The following is a 26,779-nucleotide window of genomic DNA, read 5'->3' on the forward strand; positions in this document are numbered from 1 at the left end:
TGGAATGGGCTGTCCGGGAGGCGGTGGAGTCTCGTCCCCGGAGGCGTTTCAGGAAAGCCTGGACGTGGCATGAGGGCCATGGTTTAGTTGACGTGGTGCTGCTCGGTCATGGGTTGGACTCCATGACCTCACAGGTCTCTTCCACCCGAGTTCATCCCGTGATTCTGTTTTTGAAGCACATAACGAGGAATGTAAAAAGTATCCCTCTTGCACGACTGCCGGGTGTTCGGAGCGAGCAGCGCTGTCCCGGCCCGAGCGCCCCGGGCCGCCCTTCGCCCCCGCCCGGCAGGGCACGGCCCGGCCGCGGGCGCGGCCCCGCCGCCCGCACTGCGCAGGCGCGGGCCGCGCGGGGCCGCCTCAGACGTGGCACTCGGGCGCGTGAGGCGGCGGGCGCGCGGCCGCAGGTAACGGTCCCAACGGGCGGCCGCGGCTGAGGGCACGGCGCGAGCGCGGCGCGGGCACGGCCGCCCTCACAGCGCCCGGCCGAGAGCCGCAGGTACCGCCGCGGGGCGGGGGGGGCTCCGGGCGCGGGGCCCGACCTGTTGCGGGCTTGCGGCGGCTTGAGACTCGCAGGCGGTGGGGATGGAAAAGTAGGGAAGCTTTGCAGGCTTGGCAGCGAATGGGGAAAATGGGGGTTTTGCTTTCGTGGCTTAAAGATTCGCAGTGTGTTAGCGAAAAAGCAGCCTGAGGCATGTGTGTGGTGTATCGCGTTCCGGGTGTGCGCAGCGATGCTCCGTTCCGCGAGTGTAGATAAAGGTGTCGCCCCGAGACTGGTGGCCAGATTGTCACCGCGGCGAGCCACGGGAAGGGACAGCACCCCTGCCCGGGTGACGTGCTGGGGAGCTCCGGAGAAATACAGAGTTAATACTCCTTCAGGGAGCCAAGGACTCCAGCCTGCTTTGGTTTCTGTTGTCCTAATTCTTCCTGCACGTAGTTAACTTTGACATCTTCACAGAGACACCGGAGCGTTACATAGGTGCAGCGATCCTCTGAAGAAGGTGACAGCTTATTCCCTAATAGAGGTCAATTAAATCCTCCAGCTCTCCCTGGTGGTGTTCCCCAGGCTGGGGGGTGTCAGGTGAACTGGTGCTGAGACAGGGAGAAAAAAGTTTTCGTGACCTTTTGTATGAACTCTTTCCATGGTGTGGTGGTGCATCCACACCTTCCCCCACGGTGTAATTTCTGAAATGCTCATATTTGTTCAGGCAAGCTAATTTGTGATAGTTGTTATATATGTACCTATCCTGAGAAGAGATTAAATATCCTTGGTGCTAAATAGAATCTGGAATTGTGTTCAAAAAACTTGTATTATTCTGTCTGTTGTTAGAACTCCTCTCCAACTTCAGTACAACCTCTGTGTGTTTATACTGTCTGTGGGAAGTTTGACGTGGCAAGATTTTTTTTTTTTGTGTATGAGTAAGCTGTGGAGGAAGTAATTTCCTCTGAATGCTCTTGCAGCTTAAGGTGTTTGTTGTTGCAGCCACTTCTTAAGTGAAAAATCTCTTCTTTTCTGTAGATATAATATCTCTATATCTATGTCTGTGCTGGTATGTAGGTAATTTAATAGTAATTTGGTGTCTTTTGGTACAACTAAAGCTCTCACTGCCACGTCTTTTTTGGTGGAGATGGGGGAGGGAAGAAGGTACAGCTGGCAGCACCAAGCCTCTGATTAAACATTCTTCTTTCTTCTCCCTGTGTTTACCTTGTTAACTAGTAAATAGGAGAAGACTCCATAGGATTTACTCCAGGAAGCAGTTAACTGCTGCAACTCAGAAATCCTGTGCTGTGCTGGGTGGGGAGGGCCAGGCCCTGTACACAGCTCAGAGTGATCTGATGTGGGGATCAGTAAGGTCATATTTAGGTTTTTTCCTCAGAAATACCTATTTAATTTAGGAAGCCTAGGAATGGGCTTTCTGATAGAGTTAACTTTTCTCTACTGATGTGAGCCAGTGCAGCATAAATTTATCTGTGTGTTCTTGGAGCTGTGATTTCAAGGTGCCTTTGTGTGTGTTTCTGGAGCACAATTTGTGTTTTATTTTCATCCAGTTTCCATGTATAACAATGACTCCATGGCTTGAACTTAAGAATGTGAAGTACAGGTGGTTGGGAAAGCTATTTCAAAGGAACATTTAACACCTGAAATGCTAATTTATGAACTTCAATCACTTTTGAGATCCCTTGGTGAAAAGGGCACTATATCTGAAAACTAGTCTGGTGAAATGCAATCATATGTTTGGCAATGCAGGATTCTTCAGATTTTCTGCTTCTGAAAATGATAGCAGTTATCAGGATACTCTTTCCTGAAAGTTTCCTAAAATGTTGCTCTATCCTGTTGAACAAAATCTGAAAGGAAGAAATTACATATCTTGTGAATTCTCCCATCATTGGAAAACTCTTTCAGAATTACTTTCTATCAGATTTTCTCGGGTTTTCTTGTTTCATTTATTTAACAAAACAGGATCAAGATGTGAAACTTAGGGAAGAAGATGCCTGATAAGAGCAAGGGCAGCATACAGTGCTGTTGAGGCCATACTGCTTCAACTCTCCCTTGTGGAACATCTTGTGCTCAATTTTGGCACACTGTGGAGTTCTGGAGTAAAAACTCTGCCCGGGCCTGTGCCAGTAATACTGAAGACAATCAGAATTAGGAGCTCTCTCTATCCTGTACTTTATTCTCTCTTTCACCAGCATCAGAAGCAAGGAATCTTCCATCAGTTGCTTGGAATGGGGTTGATGCAGAAGGTTTGTAAAAGGTTTGATGGAAAACTGGTGTCATATTCCACACCTCCTCTAAAATAAGGTGTGCTAGCACAGGAGGAGGATTTGTCAGGGGGAGTTTTCTGCTCTGGTCACTGTGCCTTTGCTGCTTTTTCAGTGTGTTCTGTGTTCTTTGGGATGGCTGGTGTTTGGGGAGCAAGATTCACAGTATACTTTCCACATGTAGTTGAAGTCAAGGCTCTCCCAGTAAAAAGAATAGTTTGGGACTGCTTTGAGAATTTTTTTCCTGTACACTCCATTGCTTACAGCTCTGTCTGTGGGCTTGGGAGAGGTGAATCCCATTTAAATGCAGCATGTGGTAATGCTGAGGAAGCTAAGCTGTCAAGAATAACCAATATTTGCCCCTGACTTCAGGTCATCTTTTGCCTTCAAATGTGTCTTTTATGTTTTTTGTGTGAATACAGTTCACACCCTTTTAAAATGCACAAAGAGTGATGAATAGTAGCAGGTGTCATTTTCCTCTTTGCAGATTCCTGAAGAGTACACAATACTTGGAATGAGAAAATTGCCATCATGAGTCAACAAGGTTATGTTGCAGCTCCTCCATATTCCCAGTCACAGCCAGGAATAGGAGGTTTTGGGTCACCCACTTCTTCAGTTCATTATGGGCATTATGGGGGTCCTAACTCCTCATATTCATCACCTCAACCAGGTATTATTTTGTCTTAAAATTTATTTTCAGAGTGTACTTTTCTATTATAGTGTTTTGCATCTCTTGTGTGAGTTTTACACTGATGCTGCAGCAGGATACAGAAAAAAAGTTTTACCCAGTTTCTCTAAAACTTCTTATTGAAGACAGCAGGAGTTGTGGTACTCTAATCAAGTGCTGAATATACTCAGAATTCTGATAGAAATGCTTCTGGTAATTGACTTGCTAGAACACTTGGGGAAAACACTGGTTTCTATACCAGGTAATTTTTTATGTTAGAGTAATGTATAGAGAAAATAGTTCAATAAATACAGTTTGAAATGCTGTTCATTCAACACTGCTGATTACATAAATCACAGTTTCTTCATGATCACTATACTAGATCTGAATTAAGAACTATTTTCAGCACAGGAGAGAAGGTTCTACATGTGGAAGCTCTTTTTGCTTTCATTTTGAAAAGCTTGTTTAAGTTTTCATTCTTACCTTGGTCTCTGAAATTCAAGGGTCCTCTTGTTTCTACCTTGAAATGTAACTGGGTGACAGGGAATTATCACTGCCCCAAACTGGCAATTGCAGTCTCTTTGTTCATTGCTTTTTCTTACTGTCTCTCTTGTGTTCTTTGCTGGAAAGTTATGAGCTGCTATTTGTTTCCTTTTTATTTCCTCTTAGTTTTTCATATCTGCTCTTATAACTGATCAGAAATCTGTGCTTTTCAACAGAATCACTGAGATTGGAAGGGACCTGTGATCCAATCCTTCTGCTTAAGGAGGGTGACCCACAGCTGTTACTCTTAATGCTAGAGCAGAGCTGCACAACTGCATTTTTTGTCCTTCTTCTTCTTTCTTACAGGGTTTTACATTAAAGTGCTTAATCTTTTGCAGGTGTGTCAAAATCAACTGTGCCTTTTGGATCTCCAGCTCCTGTTGGGCCTCCACCACCTGGTGCACAGCAATTCAGCCAGACCAGTTTCCAGAATGGGTCTGGTACACCAGGACAGCAACCACACAGGTGACTGGAAAGGATCAATACCTGACACCCCAGCTGTTTGACCTCTCTGTGAAGGAAGAATGGGAAGGGAATGGGAAGAATGGGAATGAACAGGAATGGGAAGGGGAGAAAACAGGGACAGGTGAAAGCTGTAGAGAGAAATCTTTGAAAAAAGATTGTGTGAGGGGATAGCCAAGCTTTTATTACACAATATTTGTGTTGCAGGTAAAGTGAGTCAATATGCAACTCTTTTATTTAATTCTGACAAATATTAGTTATTTTCCACATCTCCCAAGAGTGGAAAATTAGTTTGTGTATCCATAGCTCCTTCAGTTTTAGTGAAATTGACACCATTTAGCAACATTCTTCTTGCAGTTGGTTGAAATCTTAATCTGCTTCCATGCTTAGTTTTTGTGTAGTTACTTCATGTCAAAATAGGGAAGCCTTTACTGTGGGAAGGAAGACTCAAAAAGAGTGGTCATCAGTTGTTTGAGGTGATGTACTCATGGATAGGGAGCAGTGGCCTGAAGATTAAAAAACAAGGTGAAGAGAGTCAGGTTGACATGACCTAGCAAAATACTGATTCTCTTCTGTAGCTTGCAGTCATTGCCCTGACAGCTGCACATCTCCTATTCTTCATCTGATCTTGATTTTTTTCCCAAAATTGCTCAGAGCTGCTGTTCTAGGTCAGGAGGAATCCAGATGAAAATTTCAAGTAAAGTGAATGCTACTTTTCCTGAAATAGCTGAGCCCATCCTCAGTTTTACAAGATGTCACAGGAAAATTCATATTGATTGTCTCTGGGACATAGCCTGAGATCTTGTTTTACTGGAGTGAGATAGTCTGGTAGAAAATACCTTTGTAAGCCATGTGTGTGTTACTGCTTTCTTTTCTTTAGCTATTTTTCTTGCATTCATGCTTTCCATATCAGATAATCATGAAGGTTTTCTCTACCCACATCATCTTTTTTCCTCTACTACAGAGAACTCCTCAGCAGATTCTCACTTCATTTTCTTCTCTTCACAGATTTTTGTCCTAATCTTCTTCACCCATCCCTGGTAGGGAATCTTTCTTTATAAGCTTGGAAAGGGGATGGAGTGCTGTGATATGTTAAGAAGCTTTTCTTTCTTAGTCTTCAGGCTTACAGTTATTACTGCTCTCACTTTGCCATGGCTTACTCACTCTGCTTTGTTTCTAACGTGTGCAAACAAACATGGACTGCCTGTTTTTGCTAAACAAGTGTGCAATCTCTCTGTCCTTTGTGTGTTTTAACACAAGTGTACATTTCCTGAGCAGAATGTGGGCATACTCCATTAGGGTTTTGTCCTAATTAATTGTTTCACCCTGAGGAGGTATGGGATCTTTGAGAGTTATGATTGTTTGATGTAGTTTTTTGCATAACTGCACTGATTTTTTCCTTCAGGTTTCAAGGCCCTCCAAGTAACACAGGACCTTCCTATCCTCCCTACAGTCCTCAGTCCCAAGCAGCCTTCCCAAATACTGCACCTGCTTCCTCTACAGCACAACTTGCTGACCAGCTCAACAGCATGCAGATAAATAGCTATGGTAACTGATTGTTTTTTTCCTCAGTTAAAGCATTAGAAATATGATAATTAGAAACTTATTGAACTTCTGTATAAACAGAAAATGAGACCTTTCACCACCATCACTGGTTTAAGTCCCTAAATTTTTTTTTATCTCATAAATTTCCTTAAATCAATAGTATTGAGTTTAATCTGAATTGATGTTTGACAAAGCTTCCATGAAATTTGGGTATACCATCAGTCATTTCTGAAATTACTTGGTGAACATGTCAGTAATAGCCAAGGCATGAGCAATAAGATGGACACAGCATTTAATTTTTCTCAGCTTTTTACAGTTTCTCTTGTTACAAGACTATTTTCTTTTTTTTTTGTCTAAATATTTTAGGGTTTTATTCTGAATTTATGTGCATTTACTTTGATATTATACCATCTCAAACATAGGCCATAAAAATGTGATTGTGTGGTGCTTCCATTTAAATTACTTCTAGCCACAAAACCTAATATGTATTCAAACTATGCAATATATATTATAGAAACAATTTTAAAACAGGTAAAATACAATGTTCTCATGTGCTGGGAGGCTTGTATTTTGCATGTAAAGACTTTTTTCAGTTAACATACAAGACAGAAGATGTATTTCAGTGTTTGTATATGAAGACATTGCTTCTTTAGCTTCAAACCTTGTATTGGTTATTCTTTTAGCTCTCTTAAAAATTACTTTGTCTTTGGAGGAAAATCTGACAAACAAATGTAAGTTTTGTAAAGTTGTAAGTGTTTACAGATTTTAAGTCTCAAAAAACCTCTATTTCCAGGGTCCTCTTAATTGTAATTGGAATCTGGATCTTATAAACAACAAACAATTCCTTGCCAGTGTGTAGAGTAATTCCCACATTTCATCTTTTAGTATCAAGTGGATTTATTTTCCATCAAACCCATAATGGTGGAATACAAACAGCAGACCAACAGAAACATGCCACATAAGAGAAATGGATTATTGAGCAAAAGCATGTTGTTTCACATTCTGAAATGAAGTAATACTTTGTAAGCAGAGTGATCTATGTGTGTTCTGGTGAAGAACTCTGGCTTCTCTCCCTCTTTGCTCATCTACCCCAGCTGCAGGGTTTTACTGCAGATAGAGCCAAAAGAAATAAAGTGACTGAATCAGCTGAGACTTAAACTATGATTTGTCACGTGAACAGACAGAGTCCCATAAGGCAGCACTGTCAGTGTGGGATCCTGTATTGCCTGTATGCTGTAGAAATGTCTTGGGCAGAGGCAGAGCACCTCTGTCACAGGTTTGGTAGGTTATCATTTCTCACTCAGCTGACATCATTTCTCGCTCAGGTCCTGGTGCTGCTCCGAGCTCCTGCGTGTCTCCCGGGCACCCGGCGGCTTTCCAGGGCCCGCGACTGCTGCCCCCAGCCCAGCAGCAGATGGGTTTGCCTCCTGCACCACAGCTGCCTCCTCCACCAGCAAATAGTGTTAATGGCCTTGCTGCTCAGCCTGCATTGCCTCCTATGGCCAGGCAGAGTGGAATGCCTGGGCCTGCCCCTCCAAATCCTAACTTGCAGCACCTTCCGGGACAGCCTCCAGGGCCTGGATATCATCCTCAGCAGGGTAGGGAAGGCTATTTGTTTTGTGATGGAAAACAAAGTGTGCAGGCACAATCACTGCTGGAACTGTGTCTGTTCATGGCTGAATCTTCAGCTGGCTAGGAAAAATGAAATATGAATTCCCCTTCTGTTGGGGGGGAAGGATGTGCACTGTCAGTCAGTACACTTGAGACAGGCTCTGCTTTTGCTCACTCTGTTGAGACTGTAACAAGAAAAAGAAGATTAATTTGGATCAGAAACAGAATTAGTGGTTAGTAATTGATGGAGGAACAACATATTATGGGGAAGAGTTTTTCTTACACTCTGTGAAGGTATAGGCTGCATTCTGTCTTGGACTACTGTCATAAGCAGCTTTAAAAATGCTTTGCTATAGCAATAATGGATTGTAACTGAATACAAAAGGCCAGCTAATGGTATCAGTCTGATGTTAGTGAAGAGATTCTCACTGAGGTAATGGCCTGGCATGAGGAGTTGTGGTAATCTCTTATAACAGTCCTACTTGACATAAACCTGAAAACTTCGGAGCCAAAGTTGTCTCATCTGGTGTTGTTCTTACTTTTTAAAAACACAAACTAAAGTCAAAAATGAGCCATGGATATCCATTTCTTTTAGTTGCTGAAAACAAAGGGGAAGGAGGAGTTGCACTTAGCTGAGTAAGAATTAATTGCATGGCAGAAGTTGATGCTAAGCATTGATAATGGAACTTAAATACTTTAAATGAGCTGTCATTTGTAACTCTGCAGCAAACTATGGTCCTCAGATGGCAGCATCTCAACTGTCCTATCCTGGTGCTTTTCCTGGCGGCCCAGCACAGCTCTCAGGCCCACCACAGAAGAAGCTTGATCCTGACTCTATTCCAAGCCCAGTAAGTAATGTGGCTCTAATTTTTTATAAATGGAACTTTCTGCTGCATTTGAGATAAAGGAATGACAATGCTAACATTGTTTGTTTTAGCTGGTGAGCTTTTTTATAATATATGTGGGCACTTACATGGTTTGGTTTTCAACATATCTTCTAGTTCTTGCAGTTTCTAATTAATGCAATTTTGTACTCTGTGCTGTGAGTTTTGGATCAATTTGTGCATGAAATTAGTTTGAGTACTGAAGATGCTTTATAACTTTACCTAACATGGGACACTCATACATGAATGTGTCCCAAGTACTTCATAGGAAATACTTCACTAGGAATTCTCAACAGGATTCTTAATGAGACAGTGACCAGTACAGAAGAACTACTTGTGTTCACGGCAGCTTATCACCTTCCCTTTTCATATGACAAGTTTGAAGGCTTGAACTTGATAACAGATACCAGAAGTAGGATTTGTACATAATACAGGTACATGAACTCTGAAATGCAGTCCTGGCAATGTTGAGAAGTCACACGCTCAGAAGCTGCTTCACCTTTTGATTTCAAGAGTTCCCAAGCAACCAGAATTATTTGCCTGAGCCATCCTTCCAGTTGCTGCAGCTTTGTAAAGATTTCAGTAGCCTGGAATATGCCTGAAGCTTAAGCTTCATGCAGGCTGAAGAGGCTCAGCTGTTGAATGTACACTGGTGGGAAAGTGTCTCTTCCTAGGGTGGTGCTAGAGAAAAAAATGGTATGGTTGCATCTATCTTTCTGAAATAGAGTAGTCTAATTAGTATGCAAAGAAAGGGCTGGTCAGGCACAGGCAGCATTTAACTTCTTTACTGGAAACAGCTGATGGAAATAAAAAGCAATAATGTGCTAAACTCATGGAGAAATTGTTCTGGTGCCTGCACTTAGAGTGGTTCTGGCAATCATCTGGACAGGTCAAAAGGTCCTCAGAGAGCCAGAATTCTTGAAGCAGCTTCAACCTAGAACTTCCTACTTTAAAAAAATGTTTTCACCACCACACAGCAGGCTAGTCTGGGTGAGGGAATCTTATACTTCTTGCTGAGGCAGGTTTGCTGAAAAACCTGAATGAAAAACATTTTTGCAAAAGCCTCACACACTGTCTAGTATGAAACTGTCTTGCTTTTTTAAATTTGGGTATTCTTTTGTCCTTCTAGAAAAGTTGGGGTTTTTTTACCCAGTGACTAATTTGATGCAACCTCCCCCCATAACTTTGGAAAAACACTTGTTGATAATCCCTTAGGGGTTAATGTACCAACTGCAGTTGCCTCGTTAAAGGCAAATTTTAACTGAAAAGCATTGTGTAAAAAAACCCCCGAATCAAGTGTCTGTATAAATAACAAATGCCCTTAAGTCAATCATTCCTAGTGTTTCAGTGCAATGCTTTTTACATTAGAGGGATAAAATGATCTTGTCTAATTTAAAAAAAACGACAGGGAGAGAAGGAGGTCTGGAATGGAAACATGGGCTGATGTCTTGTTTCAATTATGCACACAGCATAAACAGCCTTGACTACAACAGCCATGTTAAAATAGGTTAAAAGTTTTGTCTAAGCCTTACAGAGAGGATCAGAGTGAGTGTTTAAATGAAATGTGATCTGGGTCAACGTCTGTAAAGGACAAAAAGCTAATTCAGAATGAGGAATAAGTATGACCATGTTTATTTCTGTTGTTATATTTACATTATAAAATTATAGTAGTGTTGCCAGATAAATTTACTACTTATCTGTAGTCATTTTGCTGATTTATATTTCTCTTACATATGTTAGATGTTGACAACATCTATGAAAACTCACATCTGGACTTTGTCAACAATTATGTTCAAGAACAATGATATATTTAAGTCAGTCAGTTGCAGGATCCTGTGGCACATTGATCCTTTGCAGAGCTAAGTCTTAGAGTGGTTTGCTTTCTTCAGCCAGTGGACCTTTTAAGAGCAAAACCTTTTTCCTTCTAATGCAAGAGTTAGCTATAAGTATACAAGCCAAGGAGGCAGGGAAAAATCATCAAGCAGAAGATCTATCTAACAAGCTCTCTGAGGAATGTCTTGTATGTTTAAATTGCAGTACAAAAAGTTATAGGCTCCAGACTGTTTTCAGTGTATTAGGAAATACCTCTTGGACATTGATCAGTGGACTCCATGCAGCTAATTTAGTTTTTCTTCTCTGTTTGCTTTCCAACAGAGGCTGCTGAAGTTCCCTAGTTATTATTAGAAGTTCATGTGCGTGTAAAGACACAATTCCATGAGGTACCAGCAGCAGTGGTAAAGCCAGTTTCAGAAATCCCTGTCTGATTCCTCTTGCCTGTCACAGCTGTGTGGCTGCACTCTAAACCAGGTTGCTGAGGAAAGAGGAGGAATGATGGTATCAGTGATTCAATTTCTGGTGTGAAACAAAAAACAACTTTGTATAACTTTGGTTTTATCCTGAAAAGTGTCAGACTTAAACCTGAGTGAGGGATCATACAGAAGTAACAGGGAACAGTGTATGGAAAAGGAATCTGGGTAGCAAAGTCCGCTGCATGAACATTTCATGACATTGTATTGTAAATTGTTATAAATTAGGCTTCAACCACAGTCTTATTTAGTGTAGATCTTAGCCTGTTTGTGAGTGTAGCTGAATGCATGACTTACCTTCCTCATACTGCTCTTGTTTCTTATTCTCAGATTCAAGTAATTGAAAATGATAAGGCTGCCAGGGGAGGGCAGGTCTATGCCACAAACACAAGAGGACAGGTTCCTCCCCTCGTCACCACCAACTGCGTGATCCAGGACCAAGGTAATCGCCCTTGTTACTGCTTTGGGAGTCTTTCTAGGGGAAATCTAAGATAATTAAATAAAACAAAGACTGAATGCTCAAATTTCTCATCTGAAAATGATGGTATTTGCTCTAAATTGGACATGAAATTGCAAACTTCTTTGATTAGGAAAAAAAGCGAGGAGGAGGAAAGTGAGAGTAGAACTCTTACACCTTGGCTTAACACCTTCTCTACTCTTCCTGACCTTTCAAAGAATATGGGTAGTTGAGACAACTTTCCTTTTTAGTTTAAATTTTTTAAGGGTGTTATATTTCAAGTTGAAAATCCTTTTTGGATTGTTCTGGAAATTTAAAAGGTGGACCCTAGAAGAAACAGTAAAACTAGGCTAGCACTGTTTGTTACCTTGGGAACAAGATAGGAATTTCTGTTCAAGTGATAGGGGCAGTGTACAAGCTGTCTAGTTGATGTACACTGGCCAAAGGAAAAATTTATCTGTCTTTGCTTCTGCCTGGAGCCTGGAAGTACAATCTTCCACATGCTGCTCTTGACAGCAGGCTCAGTATTTTAATACAGGTTAAACTGATGGTGTTATTCAGCCCAGCAGTTATTTATCAATGCTGAGATAAACTGTGTGAAGTGTACACACCAAGATTTTTTGGCATTATATAAGAATGGGATAAATCTGTTCTGATGATCTAAGAAATTCCTTTCAAGAAACTGAGCAGAGCTGCAGTTTGCTGGTTACATGGGAGCTGGTTCCTGAACTCCTTTCAATGCTCTTGTCTGCAGCACAACAATTTCTCTTTGAGGGACCTGAGCTGAGTGTCCTCTTGGAAGTGTGGTGGTGACTTTCCACCTTGTGTTTTTCAGTATAGGTTTTCAGAATCAGAGGTAGCTCATTAAATGGGTCTTAAAATAGATCAATCTGCCTCTGGTACTTTTTGTACAGCATTGGCATGTCCACTGGGATATATATCAACCATATTTTTTTCTGAGATCCTAGACATGGGATGTTCTAAAGTAATGTCTAGTGAGCTGTGCTGGGTGGGCAGGTTGCTCCTGGCAGCCTTTCACTGCTCTGCTGTGCCCTGCAGGCCACGCCAGCCCCCGGTACATCCGCTGCACGACCTACTGCTTCCCGCTGAGCTCGGACATGGCCCGGCAGGCGCGCATCCCGCTGGCCGCTGTCATCCAGCCCTTGGCTGCTGTGCCCCCCGGCGAGGTAGGGCACTGGGGCAGCCCTGCCTGCCCTTGCTGCAGGGCCCTTCTGGGGAGGGCTTGGCTCACACTGTCTGCTGCTATCACCGCAGAGAGGTGGCAGAAGACTGAGGTGGGCTTGGGTCATGGTGTCACTCCAAAGGACAAAGGTTTTGGTTTGGAAGGGGTACAGGAGTGATTCCCCAGGATTCCTGGTGTTTTCCCAACTGCCAGCTTTGTCAGTTGCTGGAACTCCATAGTTTTAGGCAAATGTGTGACCACAAACTGCATGAAGTTAATTTTAAGATGTGGAGAGTTAGACTTGAACAAGGACATTTTTCAATTGAGATCTTTACAAAATAATTTAATAATTTAATTTCACAACAGAACAAGAAGATAATTGGGTTTTCTACTTGTATAAGCTGAGCCCTAGAAAGAAGACAAACATAACCAACAATTTTTAGCAGTCATTTTAAGGCACAAACCTTTTCTCACATAACCATCTCTAATGACCCTCCATATTCACAACCCATCCCTAGTTATTCTGCAGATTTTTTCTGCAGTATTCTCTGATCTTAAAACAATTACCCAGGTTTGCTGGCACTCCCAAAGGATTCTATCAGTGGTAGGGATAAATCCATTTTTCAAGTGCAGCATTTAGCTATATCATCTGTGGGATTATCTTGCTTGGTCTTCATCTGCTGTGTCCTCTATTGCTTCTAAATTCTTCAGCTTCTGAATCCTGCAAGATCTGCAGAATGCATTTCCTTTTCATGTCCTACATTGATTTACTCCAGAGTGCTGTGTCACAGGAAAAAAACAGGAATTCCATCACAGTTGTACTATGTGATTGTGTCTTCAAAAACTCCTCATAAACTGCCTGCACAGGAAAGCCTAATTAAAATTGCTAAGACATTCAGTGCTTGGCTTTGCAGTCTGATTTTTCTTTAACTTTGTTTTATTGCTTATAAATTCTTAGTAGGTTTTTTTTAAAATATATGTTGGAAAAAAGCAGATGTTGCTCTTTATCAGGATGGATAACTTCCAACCAGCAGACCTCTATAGTTTGAATTGAGAGTATTATTTTAGCAGGGTAGGCTGTAGTTATCTTCTCTGTGGTCCACAGGGAAATAGGATGTATTACTGATGGCTCTGCAGATCCGAGGTTTCACCATTTGTCTGCTAGACAGCAACTTCAGGTTTCATTCCAGTTCTTGAGGGAAATGTGCACACTTGGCTTGTTGCCCCTCCTGCATTTTCTCCTTGATGAAACTCCTGCTGTTGCTTTTTCACCCCTTCAATTTATCAGCCAACCTTTGCTCTTTACCACCCTTGATCCCAGTGCCCAGGTGGCACTTACAAAATCCACTTTCATGCTGGCTCTTCATTTATTCATCTTGTACCCAGAGTCTGCCTCTAGTTATGTTTCCCACACATGGCTTCCTTGTCTCCTGCATTATGTTTGGACAGGTTGATCAATGAGTTGCTAAAATCCAAATCTCTTCTGCGTACATAAATTTACAGTATGTCCAAACATTTGTGCTTGGCCAAGTTCAGGGGGGTTTTCCTGGGGTTGGCAAGGAGATGTGCTTGGTGACCCACCCGTTGTGAAGTGTTAGTGCTCTTGAGCTGTTGGAAAGGTCAGTGGGGCTCATTAATCTGTAAAGAGCAGTGTGTTTTTCCTTAACCTCTCCTTTGGAGGAGCCTGAAAAATGTCTCTCAAAGCTGGCAAAAGCCCAGTGTGGAAAATTTTAGTCAGAACAATTACAGCTTGGTAAAATTGTGAGGACTAAAGAGATAGTGTTAGAGTGGGAAGAGCTGGGCAATTTTGCTGAGGCAGTTTTTCCGTGGCTTGCCTGTGCCCTTTGTCTTCACTGCTGCTGCCAAAATAAGATCTTACTCTTAAGATATCCTAATAAAAATGGTCTTCCATATGGGATTTATAACTACTTTAATTTTGAAAAGCCACTTAATTTGAAAGAACTGGGCTTTTTATAGGGGTGAAATACATTCAGGGGTTTATTCATGATTCTGAACTTCCTAGTATGGTATGTTCTGCCTGAAACTGGTGACTGCAAGACACAAAGTTCTTTGTTTCAGAATATCCACCCTATTTTGGAGAGACTACCTTTTAACAGTATCTACAGGTGATATTCATCACGTGCTATTGGGTTACAAGGTGAAAATCTGTCTTAATTGCTTTATTTCTTGATAAACAGCATGTTGTACACAATAATTGCAGCAAAAATTTAGCTAAGAAACAAGAGAAATAGCTAAGTCTTCTGGCAGTAGCAGAATTCGAGGTGTGTATGAAAGGGAGAGCCCAGTTGTACAGACCATAGTCTCTTTCTTGATTGAACACTGTCACCCTTTGGGTGGATGACTTGTAAATGTAATATAATTTTTTTTTTAGAAAATAAACTGTCAATTGCCTTCATGGAGACTAACTCAACTGGAAATTGAGTTTTGGGGTTTTGCTTCCTTGGACTAAGGATACAAGAAGAGATGGAAATAAAAGATCCTGGGAGCTTTGCACTAAAAGGTTTAGGTCTGGTGTCTTGACAGTATTCTTACTTTCCAGTTGGAAAGTTTTTCAAAGGGGAAAAGGTAATTTTGGATTTCAGGAAGTATGGAAGGCAAATTTCAGTTCATTAGTCACTGTGAGTTCCTTTTGGCCAAGTGGAATGCCTACACAGAGGGATTGGTGTCCTGCCTCCAAAGGTGAAGTGGGAATATTAACATGCAAAGTGAATTTTTTAAAAAAAATATTTTAGCTCAGATCTGAGAAGAAAATAGTCAGGAACAAAAAAATTTTAAAAAATTGAACAGGGATGTCTTTTGAAGAGGTGTACACCAGATATCTCAATTTCTAGAAAAGAATAGATACAAATTCTCTGTAGGAGAAAATAAGAACAGAAAGTGAAGTCATGATGTTGGTAGATGTAAGGATGGTAAATGAAAGGGTCTCATGCATGTCTTTGAATAATGTGTTTCAAGAACCCCCAAACAAACAGGGTTTGCTCTTGCAGTAAGAAAGAAGAAAAATGAAAAATGTAACATGGTAAAGCTGCACAATGAAAGCATTTTAGAGAAGCCATAATTAAAACTGAGGTAGTAATTGATCACACTGAGGAAAGGGTCACAAATGAGGCTTTACTTCAGAAATGCTAAATTATACATGAGAGTGAATTTAAGGCATTAGTGGAGACCACTGGGTAAAGATGGTTGTAGGGTTGTTTTTGATACCCCAAGAACAGGTGAGGTAGCAGCACTTGGCACTGAGACTCAGAAGGGTAAGTGAAAGGGATTTATTCAGAAAAGCCCTCAAGCTGAAAGTTAGTGGGGGGAAATCTGTGGAGGGCACTCAGTCTTGTAGAGATTGCTACAAAAAACCTGCAGCTAATCTAGAAAATCATAAACTAGTGAACATTGCCTGTGCACTATTTATCATTGGGAACAAAGACTGTTAAAACATTCATGCCTTCCCTCCTCTGTCAGTGTCTTAAAAGCACTAAAAATTTCACAATCTTATCTTTCCAAGTCCATATTTATTATTTCTCAAAAATAACAGTTCATTTTCACTCTCCTGATTTGGATGATCTATGGAAAGTATTTGTTTGTTGTAGATTGAGAGTACAGTATCATTGTTTGACAGAACTTATTTTTAGTCCACCAGTGCTTTAGCAACAGTCTATAAAAATAAACCAGCTCTCACAGTTATCATCCTAGACCAGTCCCTACATGAATTTGTTTTGGAGATGGATGAATGTTTCCAGAGCCTGAATAAACCATGTGATCCTGATTTAGCATTAATACTACTTGCTATCAAAAGTTAGTTAAAAGAGTATTTCATGTTGTAAAATCCAATATAAACAATTCAAAATAATTATCTGTAGCTTTAAATATTTAAATATCTAAATTGCTGCCTTCTTTGCTCCTTAGTTTTGTGTCATTGTTCTCTGCCATACTCTTTCCCATTTACTGAAATTTATTGGTGCTTAGAAATATTTATTGATGGGAATCTAATACTTTGCTTTGATTTTCTCCTCAGTTAATTAACTAGCTAAGAGAATGGGATTGCATCTCAGAAATGCTGGTTCATGAGCTAAAAGTTATTTTGCCTTTGCAGAATAGTGAAATTTGATGAGGATGGGCTGTTTGGCAAGCCATGATTTTTACAGGGATGACAGTATGAGTTCCTAGATGGAGTTGTAAGGCTGGCAGCAGCTAAAAATTGAGGAAGGTGGATCACTAAAAATGTGATCCAGTGTTATCAGTGAAGTTTTTATTTTAGGGAAGTCCTTATCCTCTTCTTGTCTACTTTGGACTCCATGGGCCCCAGGTTGTGTTGTCCCTATTTTGCAGCTTGTGAGCAGGGCAGGCTGTGGCTGTAGTTTGAAGCACATGTTTGGATGGACACACACATTCATTAGCAGTTATGTGCTTGTGCAGAACTTTGGTTTGAGGAGAGCAAGGAATGCTTAGTCTGCAAGATGAAATTATTCCAGCTGAACTTCCTGCTGAGGGCTCCTTTGTGTTAGGAATGTATTAATAAGCTGGCTCTGAAGAACAGAGGTGCTTGCTGATAGCACCTACCCACTGTAAAAAGCCATCATTTGGAGTTCACCCTTTGATTTCTGGTTTTTATTTGGTTACTTATTCACAGGAATCTGTTACTGCATAGAGCATGGGAGCTTGGCTACTTTAAGAGCTTTTAATGAGGGATTCTGTTGAAAATTCTTTCTTCAAAAGGGTTACATTATATCAACTAGGTCATGCTTGTCTGCATGGTGCCTGACTAGACAGAAATCAGGACCTCTCTCTGTCATGACATCCCTCCACAAGAGCAGAGTTAGACAGTGAAATTGTCTATAATGACAGTAAGATAATAGTTTTAGGGAAATTGTTTGAAGAAAGGATTCTGAAAGAGCTGCTGTTGACATTTCTGTCCTGCTGTCTGTATGGATTATTTTGGTATTCTGATGTCTGGATTGTCCAAGATCCAGCAGGGAATGATTTTGTCAATGTCATTGGGTTGCTGTGTTAGTTCTAAAACATGATGGGAGTAGAAGCCCAGCATGTGTGATGTACCTTAATACATGTTGCTGTGTATCAGGCAGCTGTGAGCCTAAACACACATTTTCCAGGTATTAAAATAAAACCATTTCCAATGCATCCTTGTTGATGCTCTCGTTTGGGAGAGAACTGAGACTTTGGGCTCATAGTTTTGAGGGCAATCTTTGTTGCTCTCTCAAAGTTGTTTTATTTTAATTTTTTCAGCTAACTAGTGGCAGTTTAATGTCTGGGGGAATTGCTGAGCTCCTCTGAGGTGCCAGACTCTGCCATTCATGGAATGGAGAGCTCAGAACTCTGAAGCATCTGCAGGTGCTTCACCCATAAAGTATTATACCACTCTGGAGGTCATTGCCTATAAGCTTGGTTTCACAATGCCTAATTTAGAGGTGAATTAATCCTGCTTTAGATGAGGCTTTCTTGATGGAGTGTGCCCTGTGCTAGTCTGCACTTGGTAGTAAATCATTTGGAATTGGATTGTTTCCCAAGACTTCATCATCAAGGAGAATGTTTTTTGTCAGCCTGTAACTGCACTCTAACTAGAATGAGCATTCAGAGGCAGGTTTAGCAATGGCTTTTGCAGCAGAGCTTCTTTCAATTGAAGCAAATTTTCTCTTTTACTTTCTTGTCTTTTGGTTTTTAGTGTACTTTGAAAAATAGTCCTAAATTGTATCCTTTAAAATACTTCTGTATTTGGACTCTGCACCACTGTTGTTATGGTGAGGATGTAATTCTGATAGAGATGAGGACAGTCACTTGAAAATGTGACATGTATATAATCTTATATTGTAAGCACAGTTCCTGACTGATTTTATACAAATTTGAAATTAAGACATTGAAGAAGTCTTTATAAGGAAGTTGTAATTAGTTTCTGGTTTCATAGACTGTGACTGTCCTTCAGAATTATAATGGCAGAAGAAAAATTCAACTAAGCAGCAGTACATATAAAAGGGAAATAAAGAGTAATGGTTATATCCATTTAATTAGCTGGCCAATAATTCTGATAATTTGTTTTGCCACCAAAATGACACTCAAAAATTACTTGGGCTATTGATCTGTCACTTGAAAATTTCAGAGTCAGAACACACTGGTGTTGAGTAAGTTCCAGAAGAAGGGTTTGTATTTTGCTTTTTAAACTGGAGTTTTTGTTGCATTTTGAGTTTACACATACTTTATTTATCTATGCATAGTATGCAATGTTGTATTTTGGATGCCACCATGTAAAGTGTGTTACTGCATGGAGGTTGTGTGCTTGTTTAGCAGAGGCACAGATCATCTCAGTAGAGCAGGTCTGTGTCCTGCACAGGATCACTTTCCTCATGTCATGGTTTAACCCAGCCAGCTGCTCTCCCACTCCCCCACCAGTGGGACTGGGGAGAATGGGAAGGGTGAAAGCTGGAAAACTCATGGCTTGATACGAAGATTAATAGGGAAAGCAAAAGCCACATGCACCAGCAAAGCAAAACAAGGAATTAGTTCACACCTCCCATGGACAGCCTGGTGTTCAGCCATCCCCAGGAGAGCACACTAGTGGTGCCTTGGGAAGACAAACATCATCATTCCAGGTGTCCCCATTCCTTGCTCTTCCCCCCATTGGATATACTGACCATGAGGCCACAGGTCTGGAATATCCCTTTGGTCAGCTGGGGTCAGCTCTCCTGGCTGTGTCTCCTCTCAGTCTCCTCACAGTGTGACAATGTGGAAAGCAGGAAAGGCCTTGGCCCTGGGTGAGCCCTGCTCAGCAAGAACAGAAACATCTCTCTGTTATCATCCTTGTGTTCAGCACATGTCCAAAACAAAGCCCCATTCCAGGCACTGTGAGGAAAACTAGCTGTACCCCAGCCCAATGCAGCACTGCCATATCTCAGGTCCACACAGTTGTGACACTCAACTGTGCTGATAAAAGAGAGGAGGGTGGTTGTAAGTCACATGCAAATATTATTAATGTTTGGAGATTTTGGAGTCTGCTTGAGCATCCCAGCTATTGTAGTAGCAAAAGTGTTCGTGGAAGAGAGGCTCAGTGGGAACATTCTGACCTGATGTGGTATTTGTGAGGTAACAGTTAGTTTTACTATTGACCTTCAAAACTACCATCCTAGAAAGGACTTGACTTTTCTACAAAGGGTATTAAACTCATCCCAAATGTCCTTGCTACAGAGGTGAAGCTGTTCAATGCTGCTTTTTGTTCACATAGCAAAAATTCTCCCTGAACTTTGTAAATTCTCCTGTGGCAATTGGCTAGCTCTAGCTGGCTTGGGAATGCAGCATAATGCTTTAACTATGCCCAGTTTTTACTGAAATCCAATATGGAGTTTTGGTTTTGTTGTTGCTGAGAAGATGTGAATAACACTGATGTTCTGGTACAGAATTTCATTTAGGAGTGTTGCTTCAGAGGTCACTATAGCACACTTAGATTCATGTATAAACTGAAATAATTGCTCTCTAAACCTAGAGCTGCGTGTTCCATGAGCACTGTTTGGAGTGTTCCTTTATTGCCTGACCCAAGGATATAGCAATGGTCACAGCTTTGTTTGCATTAAATGGCCTTGGACTTTTTAAAACAGAATTTATGTGCCAAGTAACCCATTATCTTTGTATTTTACAGACTGTGCCTGTGTTTTATACTGTGATGTTTGGTTTCTCATTTATTTACCCATCTTAAAAAAATTATGAGAGGATAAACCTACCTTGATAAATCAAACAACACCATACAATAAGAGACTGGGCCAGAAATCAGTATTTCATGCCCAAATTCAGTATGTGCTTTTGAAGATTCTTTAGAACTCAAATCAATGATTTCAAGAAAAACAGAAATCATACCTGACTGAGGTGTCTTTAAGAGTTCTGTTTGGTTTTGTGAAATAAGCCAACAATCATATCACTGAAAATTCAGCTTTAATTTTAATGTGAAAATCTTATGACCAGTAAAGCTGGTGCCTTGTAATTGCTACCTCCCATTTCTGTAGAGAAGCTTTTTCAACCTTGCCTGTCTTACTTTTCAGTGGTTTTTACAGTGTAACAGTCTTGCCTAAGAGTCTCAGACCAGGAGTGCAGTGCTGGACCACCTGTGATACTGATAAGGTGGGAAGTGGAGCTGTGGATTGCTCCAGCCCTGAAGCTCAGCCCTGGCTTGTGATTTAACAGTGCTTATCACCCTCGGGGGTGCTAACAGCAGTAACAGTGCTGTCCTGTCTGGCCCTTGTTCTTCCCTTGGGTTTGTGCCTCTGCAGCAGCTCCCACTCTGCTGGGTTGAAGGGCACTGTGCTGAGACCTGATGGGTTTCAAGTGCTAACATTGTGCTAGTGTGTTGTGCAGCACCGTTTCTTGATTAGCCAATTTCACTCTCCAGCTTCTCTCATCAGTTAATCCTGGCTGCTGGCCTTGCCTCCAGACACAGCCTGTCCCTGCATCCAAAGGTGTCAGCACTGCAAAGCTGAGAGGTGCTGCAGAGCACTGCCCTGCTAATGCTTGGGATCGTGGCCAGCAGAAATCAGGGTGCATCTCTTGAGCATGGATAATGAACTCCTTTCCTTTTTTCCCCTGTTCTTCTCTCACCTGCATGATACAGAAGCGCTAAAGAAGTAAGCTAACTAATTTTGGTATTTTTCCATATCAATTTTTTCTCATTATTGCATGTATTTTCCCCCCCATCCTCAAACTTTTACAAATCCTTTTTCTCATGTTGAACAGAGTGTAGCCTCTATTTGCACTCTTCATGCTGCCAACATTGTTCAATTAATTGCAATATTCCCCTTAAAAAGGGAATGCTGAATAAGGATTTCAGGGATAGGCTGAGGTATGATACACACAAGCTGATAAATAGTTTTCTGGTTTTTTCCCTACACACTGGATCATATCCCACGTGCAGTGTCCACCTGAAATTCAGCTACCATGCCATGGTGTGTTTGGCAGTGCTGTGTATGCAGGGGAATGTGCAGCCTGGGCCTGGAGGGGCTTTGAACCAGGAGGTTTGAAGGTGCTTTTGGCATTTTTATGTGGTCTGTGAAAACCAGGCTAGAGCCAGGAGGCCCTGCATCACATGGTTGATGCTTTAGCCTTGCTGCAGCCTTGCAAGCAAACAAGGAAATCAATGGCAATGAAGCACGGTGTGGAAAATAGTTGAACCTGCTGTGAACCTTGCAGAGGAGATAGTCCAAATTGGCCTGAGTCACCAACTGAGGAGGCTGAGCATGTCCAACATCTGCAAACCAAGAACAGGCAGAGTAACTCCTGCCTTCAGAGGGAATGGCTTCTGATAAAAGACACTGGGAACATCACAAAGGGAAATGCCTTCTTGACGTTTTAATGTGACTCAGTAAAGCAACTGAAAACCAAGGGATTATTTGTAGACTGGTTAATCTTTCTCAAAAGCAATCTATGATGTTAGAAAAAAAGAAAACAAACCCCTTCAACAGTGCTAGGAAACAGAGACACTTTGGTTCATGACCTAGGTTTTTTCCAAAAACATCAGTGTTGTATTTCAGAATTCTCTTTGATTATCCAGTGGAGTTTTTTGTCATCTTTTTAGTGTACTAATTAAACACAACATTTTCCTGGGGCAGCAGTGCCAGCTTGGACGAAGCCTTCTCCTTTGCTCATTAGAAAATTATGGTTTATAGCATATCTTGACATTTTCATAGGAATATTTTAGTGACTAGATTTGCATCAATGTAGCTGTCAGTAACAACTCTAGAAGCACTGCATACACTCTAAGGGTGGGATAGAGATGCTGATCTGTTTATTTTGTCTGAGAAATGACTCATTTTCTTCAGTATCTGTATGTGCCTCTCTTGTTCTCCAGAGGATCTCTCACTTAGGATTCTTCTCTTTCCAGTGCTTTCCCAGAGATGTGCCATGGTGATCTGGAGCTCTAGCACAGTCCTTACTGCTGCACTTGCAATTTGCAGCTGTGGTCCAGATCCTGCAATATGAATATGGTGATAGTTTGCAGGCATCACCCTCAGGAGCATGTCAGAACTTCATTTTTATAGCAAGCAATAGAAATTCAGCTTTCTCAGACTTGAAAGTGCAGGTTATAATCCCTCTGGAAATTTTTATGGATATGTTTTATCTTGGAGCTGTGCCACCAATGTCTGTTTGTTGCTTTGTGATATTTTTCTGACTCCTGAGAGATGGTCTTGCTGAAATATTTCCAAAATAAAACTCCTCTTACTGCAGCTGTATTTGGGGTTAAGTTGTGGTTTATCAGATCAAGTCTCAGGGCTTGCACTTGAGTGGGGCCTCAAGGTTCCAGAGAAATTAAAGTTTCTGCAGGTCTCTTGCAGTATTTTCCATCTCCTGCCCAATCCTCCTTTGTTTTCACCTAAAATTATAATGATATGCCTTCCAGCAAAACTGATTCTTTCTGAGACAGGAGAGAAAGAGAATGCTTATACTTGGTCAGTGGAAAGGCAAAAGAAACAGGAGTATTGCATTTACTTAAAAACAATGCAAAACCCTACAAAATTAAAAACTTTTTTTAAATTTTACCCCATCCCCTGCTGCTATGATAGTTTGCCACTGATTTTGATGGGAACATGAAGAGATTCTGCTTTTTCTTCTGGTGTACAGTGACATCTACAGAGAGTGGAGCACACCAAAGACTTTTTTTTTTTTTTTTTCTTTTTTTTTTTGGTAACTGTTTTGCTTTTGTGTTTCTTTTATTTAAGCTCAAGACTTTTTGCATGCACATATTTCTTACCTTTGTACATTCCCAAAGAAATCTACTTATTTTTGCCCTGACAGAAATGACTTTGATGTTAGGAAATGCAATAGCAGTTTACATACAGAAATAGAAATTCCTTTCTCTTGATGGGGTGGTGGGATATCTGGTTCTACATTGCAATGCACTGAAAGATTGCAGCTTTTTCTAGGTGAAATTTCTTTTACAAGAAATTTCCACAAGCAAAAAGATGTGTTGTTCTCATCAAGAAGTGGATTTTGGATGCTTTTGGTCAGAGTTCTTCTGCAGTTATCACTCTGATAGCTTTTTCATTAAATGTTTTAATTATTGAATTAATGTTCTGAAGTGCTAAAGAAAACACTAAGTTGTAATTCCATGTATTTTCCAAAAATTCCAAATAATAAATTGCTAAGGAGACAAATAGGGCTGCTTTAAAACTTTTTCTTTGTTAGACAAACTTCTTAATTCTGTCACGTACATTTTTAGTTAACTTATTTCTTCCTTTATATTTTTTTTCTCTTAATTTTTTTGCCTTAAAGAAGTTGATATATTACATGTATGTAAGAATGTAGATACTTAGGCTCTGAACATCATGGCATTTATTTTTAAATTGTTCTTGTTTATGCCTTTTATGTAAAAATCCTAATTTTGATATATCAAAATGTGACCATTTTCTTGGGTATTAAATATTAAATGTATCAAGCCAGGGTTGAAAGTTACTGAATCAACATGTATAAATGCATCAGGAGTTGGTTTAGTCTTGGTTTTTTCCCCTAGCAGGTCAGATGTTATGATAATATGAACTGCAAACCAGATCCAGGTCTCATTAAAATAATACAGCAGAATGATAATCAGAAAATTGCCAAGTAATGAACAAACCCCGGAACTTTTAAACCTTATTAAGCCATTGTGGCTGATGAGCAAGTTTCATGGCCAAGGCTTTCATGTCTGAAAAATGACCTTGAGATTTGCCAGCTGGCATTATTGGTTAATTTGGGTTAAACTCAATTTGTGAGCAAAGAACACAAAGTAAAAGAAAATCTCAGTGGAGCAGGAGGGAGCACTTAAAACCCACGTAGTAAAAATCTACTTGTATGTAGAAAATCCTTAGCAAAATGCATCCTTATGCAGCAGTAAAAAATAGTGTATAATAGATGAAATACACCCATTCCTTAAGAAGAGACAGAATAATTATTAAAAAAATGCTAGTGTGATGTGTTAGCATTGAAAGGCTTTGTCAGCATTTTTGTTCTTGTAGGGATCTGCTGTGTCCAAACTCTGGACATTGCTTATTCCCATCTTTTGAGATTTTTAACAGGGGGTAGAGTAAGAAAAAAATTATTTACAATTAGTGTGTCACAACTAGTTGAGCAAACTTCCATTTCTATAGTGGTTTCAAGTATGACTTTTCTAACTCTAAGAATAATCATAGGAATCTTTGAATAGCTGCAGTTTTTATGGAAAGAGGCATCTGGAAAATGTCTTCCCTTAGCCATGGGTTTTGGCAGGGGCTGTAAGCAAGCATGGTCAGTGCAATTAAACTGACAAGTGCTTGAGGTACTGTACTTGTTTGCTGTATGTACTTTCCTTCAATAAATATTAGTATTTCTCCTAAATCTCCCTCTCTAGCTGGTGACCCTGACATCATTTAAACTGGAGCGTGGCATGTAACAAGGCAGCACAGGAGGCAGCATTTAGGACAAAATATTCAGGATTTTCTCAGCAAATAGCCTTTTGCAACTGACAAGCAGCAGTAGATTCCTTCAGGAAAAGCTCCATCTGACAGAGAAGCCAAAAGTCCTGACTCCAGCAGATTTTTCTTAGTGAGCTGTAAAAATTACCCTTTGCTGGAGAAAATCAGCCTGGAGCCCTAAACTTCCAATGCTTGCTAAACGTTGTGGGGTTTTGGTCTGAATCCTTTTTCTGATAAGCATCAGAATACAACCCTGAACTTGTGAATTTAGCCCCTGAGGGAATCTCTGGGGCTCAACAGTTTTTGTGGCAGTGCTGAACAATAAACGATCTCTTAATCAGGTGGTCTCTAACAAGTTCAATCTGCATTAACTCTTGCAGCTCTCTTTGTTTTACGTTTCCATTGTTCTCTCTCTGTACCCCTTCCTCTGCAGACTCCTCTTTATCTCGTAAACCACGGCGAGACCGGCCCCATCCGCTGCAACCGCTGCAAAGCTTACATGTGTCCCTTCATGCAGTTCATTGAAGGTGGCAGGAGGTACCAGTGTGCATTTTGTAACTGTATAAATGATGGTAAGTGATATTTGTATCAATTCTGTAAGGGTAAAAAGAAACTGTATCCCAAAAGTTATTTTCTTGGCTTGCCGATTCAATAAAAATAGTTCAGGGAGATGCAGTAACTAGGTTTATTTCACAAATTGAAAAAAAAAAAATCCTAAGAATAGTAGAGGAAAACGTTTGTTCAGTACAGTTTAAAAAAATATCCAAAAAGTAATGCTGACTCATGAAGTCCAGTCTGGTGTGATCTTAAATTAAAACTTAATTTTAAATTTTTTGTGACAGCATAGGATACAGAACTGCTTGTGTTGTTAATTGAAAGCATTTTTTGTGCTGAAAGAAAACATCAATTTCTTTAAGAAATGCAAATATACAAAGGAGCAGATATTTAGACCCATGTTAGCTTCATCCTGTGCTTTGACTGTGGGTGCAATGGTTAAAAAAGCTATTAATCTTACTGTGGCAAGTGCTGGTTTTCACAGAAGATACCATGCCATATTTGTTCAAGTGTGCTGCATGTGACTCATAACTGTTCTTGTGCTCTTGGCGAAATCCCAAATGTTTGCCAGAACTAGCCTTTCTAGACATTTGTATCAAGCTGGATTTCCTCAGCTGGATCACAGGGTATGGTGCTTTCCCTAATACAGTCATCTTTTCAACTCTGAAACGTGAACCTTGTCAGACTCAGTGCAACTGCTTTGCTGCCTGCAGCTCTAATGTTTGTGCAGGCATAGCAGATAATAAATTTCATGGTTTGTTAACAATTTAAACTCTCATAAAGGGAAATTTAGATGCACCAGGAGCACTTTAAGAAAGACATTTAAGTTGCAGTATCATTTTAAATCATGCTGGTATTACTACAGTGTCTTAGTCAGAAAGCACTTACAAAAATAAGATCTTTGAAAAGGCCTTAAGAGGCTAAGAAACTAGGTTGATATTCCTATGTTGATAGGTTGATATTCCACTCACTCTCACACACATACACTTTTACAGGCAAAAATGTGAAAAATAAGCATTCTGAATATGCATTCATTGAGGAACCATAAGGCTGGCTCTGTGTAAATTGTTGGTGCAAACCTACCTGACTTCTCAGTGCTTTGGAGTGTATCACATCTGCTGAAAGGATCTGTAGTGTTGTTCCTTTCTTTGCCTAGTTATAAATGTTTTTTCCTGTTCTTGTGTTGGCTTTTAGTCCCCCCATTCTTCTTTCAACACCTGGACCACATGGGCCGACGGATGGACCACTATGAGAGGCCTGAGCTGTCCCTGGGATCCTACGAGTACGTGGCTACTTCTGATTATTGCCGAGTGAGTACTGCCGTGGGCAAACCCATGTACTGTGCTATGGCTAAACAAACAGGGTAAACAGGGTACAT

The 26,779-nt window shown here is 40.7% G+C and overlaps 1 protein-coding gene across 1 annotated transcript in view; it reads left to right on the forward strand.

Annotated features, from left to right (window-relative positions):
- The first annotated feature begins 259 nt into the window (after positions 1 to 259).
- Positions 260 to 26,779, forward strand: part of SEC24D (SEC24 homolog D, COPII coat complex component) — a 40,366-nt gene continuing 13,846 nt past the window's right edge. Inside the window, exons 1-10 of the mRNA XM_079306701.1 lie at positions 260 to 404; positions 3,248 to 3,430; positions 4,309 to 4,435; positions 5,838 to 5,980; positions 7,303 to 7,575; positions 8,315 to 8,436; positions 11,109 to 11,220; positions 12,295 to 12,422; positions 25,280 to 25,418; positions 26,596 to 26,711. Coding sequence (XP_079162827.1) covers positions 3,292 to 3,430; positions 4,309 to 4,435; positions 5,838 to 5,980; positions 7,303 to 7,575; positions 8,315 to 8,436; positions 11,109 to 11,220; positions 12,295 to 12,422; positions 25,280 to 25,418; positions 26,596 to 26,711 — 1,299 coding nt within the window. The 5' untranslated portion in view covers positions 260 to 404; positions 3,248 to 3,291. The remainder of the gene's footprint in view (positions 405 to 3,247; positions 3,431 to 4,308; positions 4,436 to 5,837; positions 5,981 to 7,302; positions 7,576 to 8,314; positions 8,437 to 11,108; positions 11,221 to 12,294; positions 12,423 to 25,279; positions 25,419 to 26,595; positions 26,712 to 26,779) is intronic.

Source organism: Erithacus rubecula, assembly GCF_903797595.1.
Source record: "Erithacus rubecula genome assembly, chromosome: 5".
NCBI lineage: Eukaryota > Metazoa > Chordata > Aves > Passeriformes > Muscicapidae > Erithacus > Erithacus rubecula.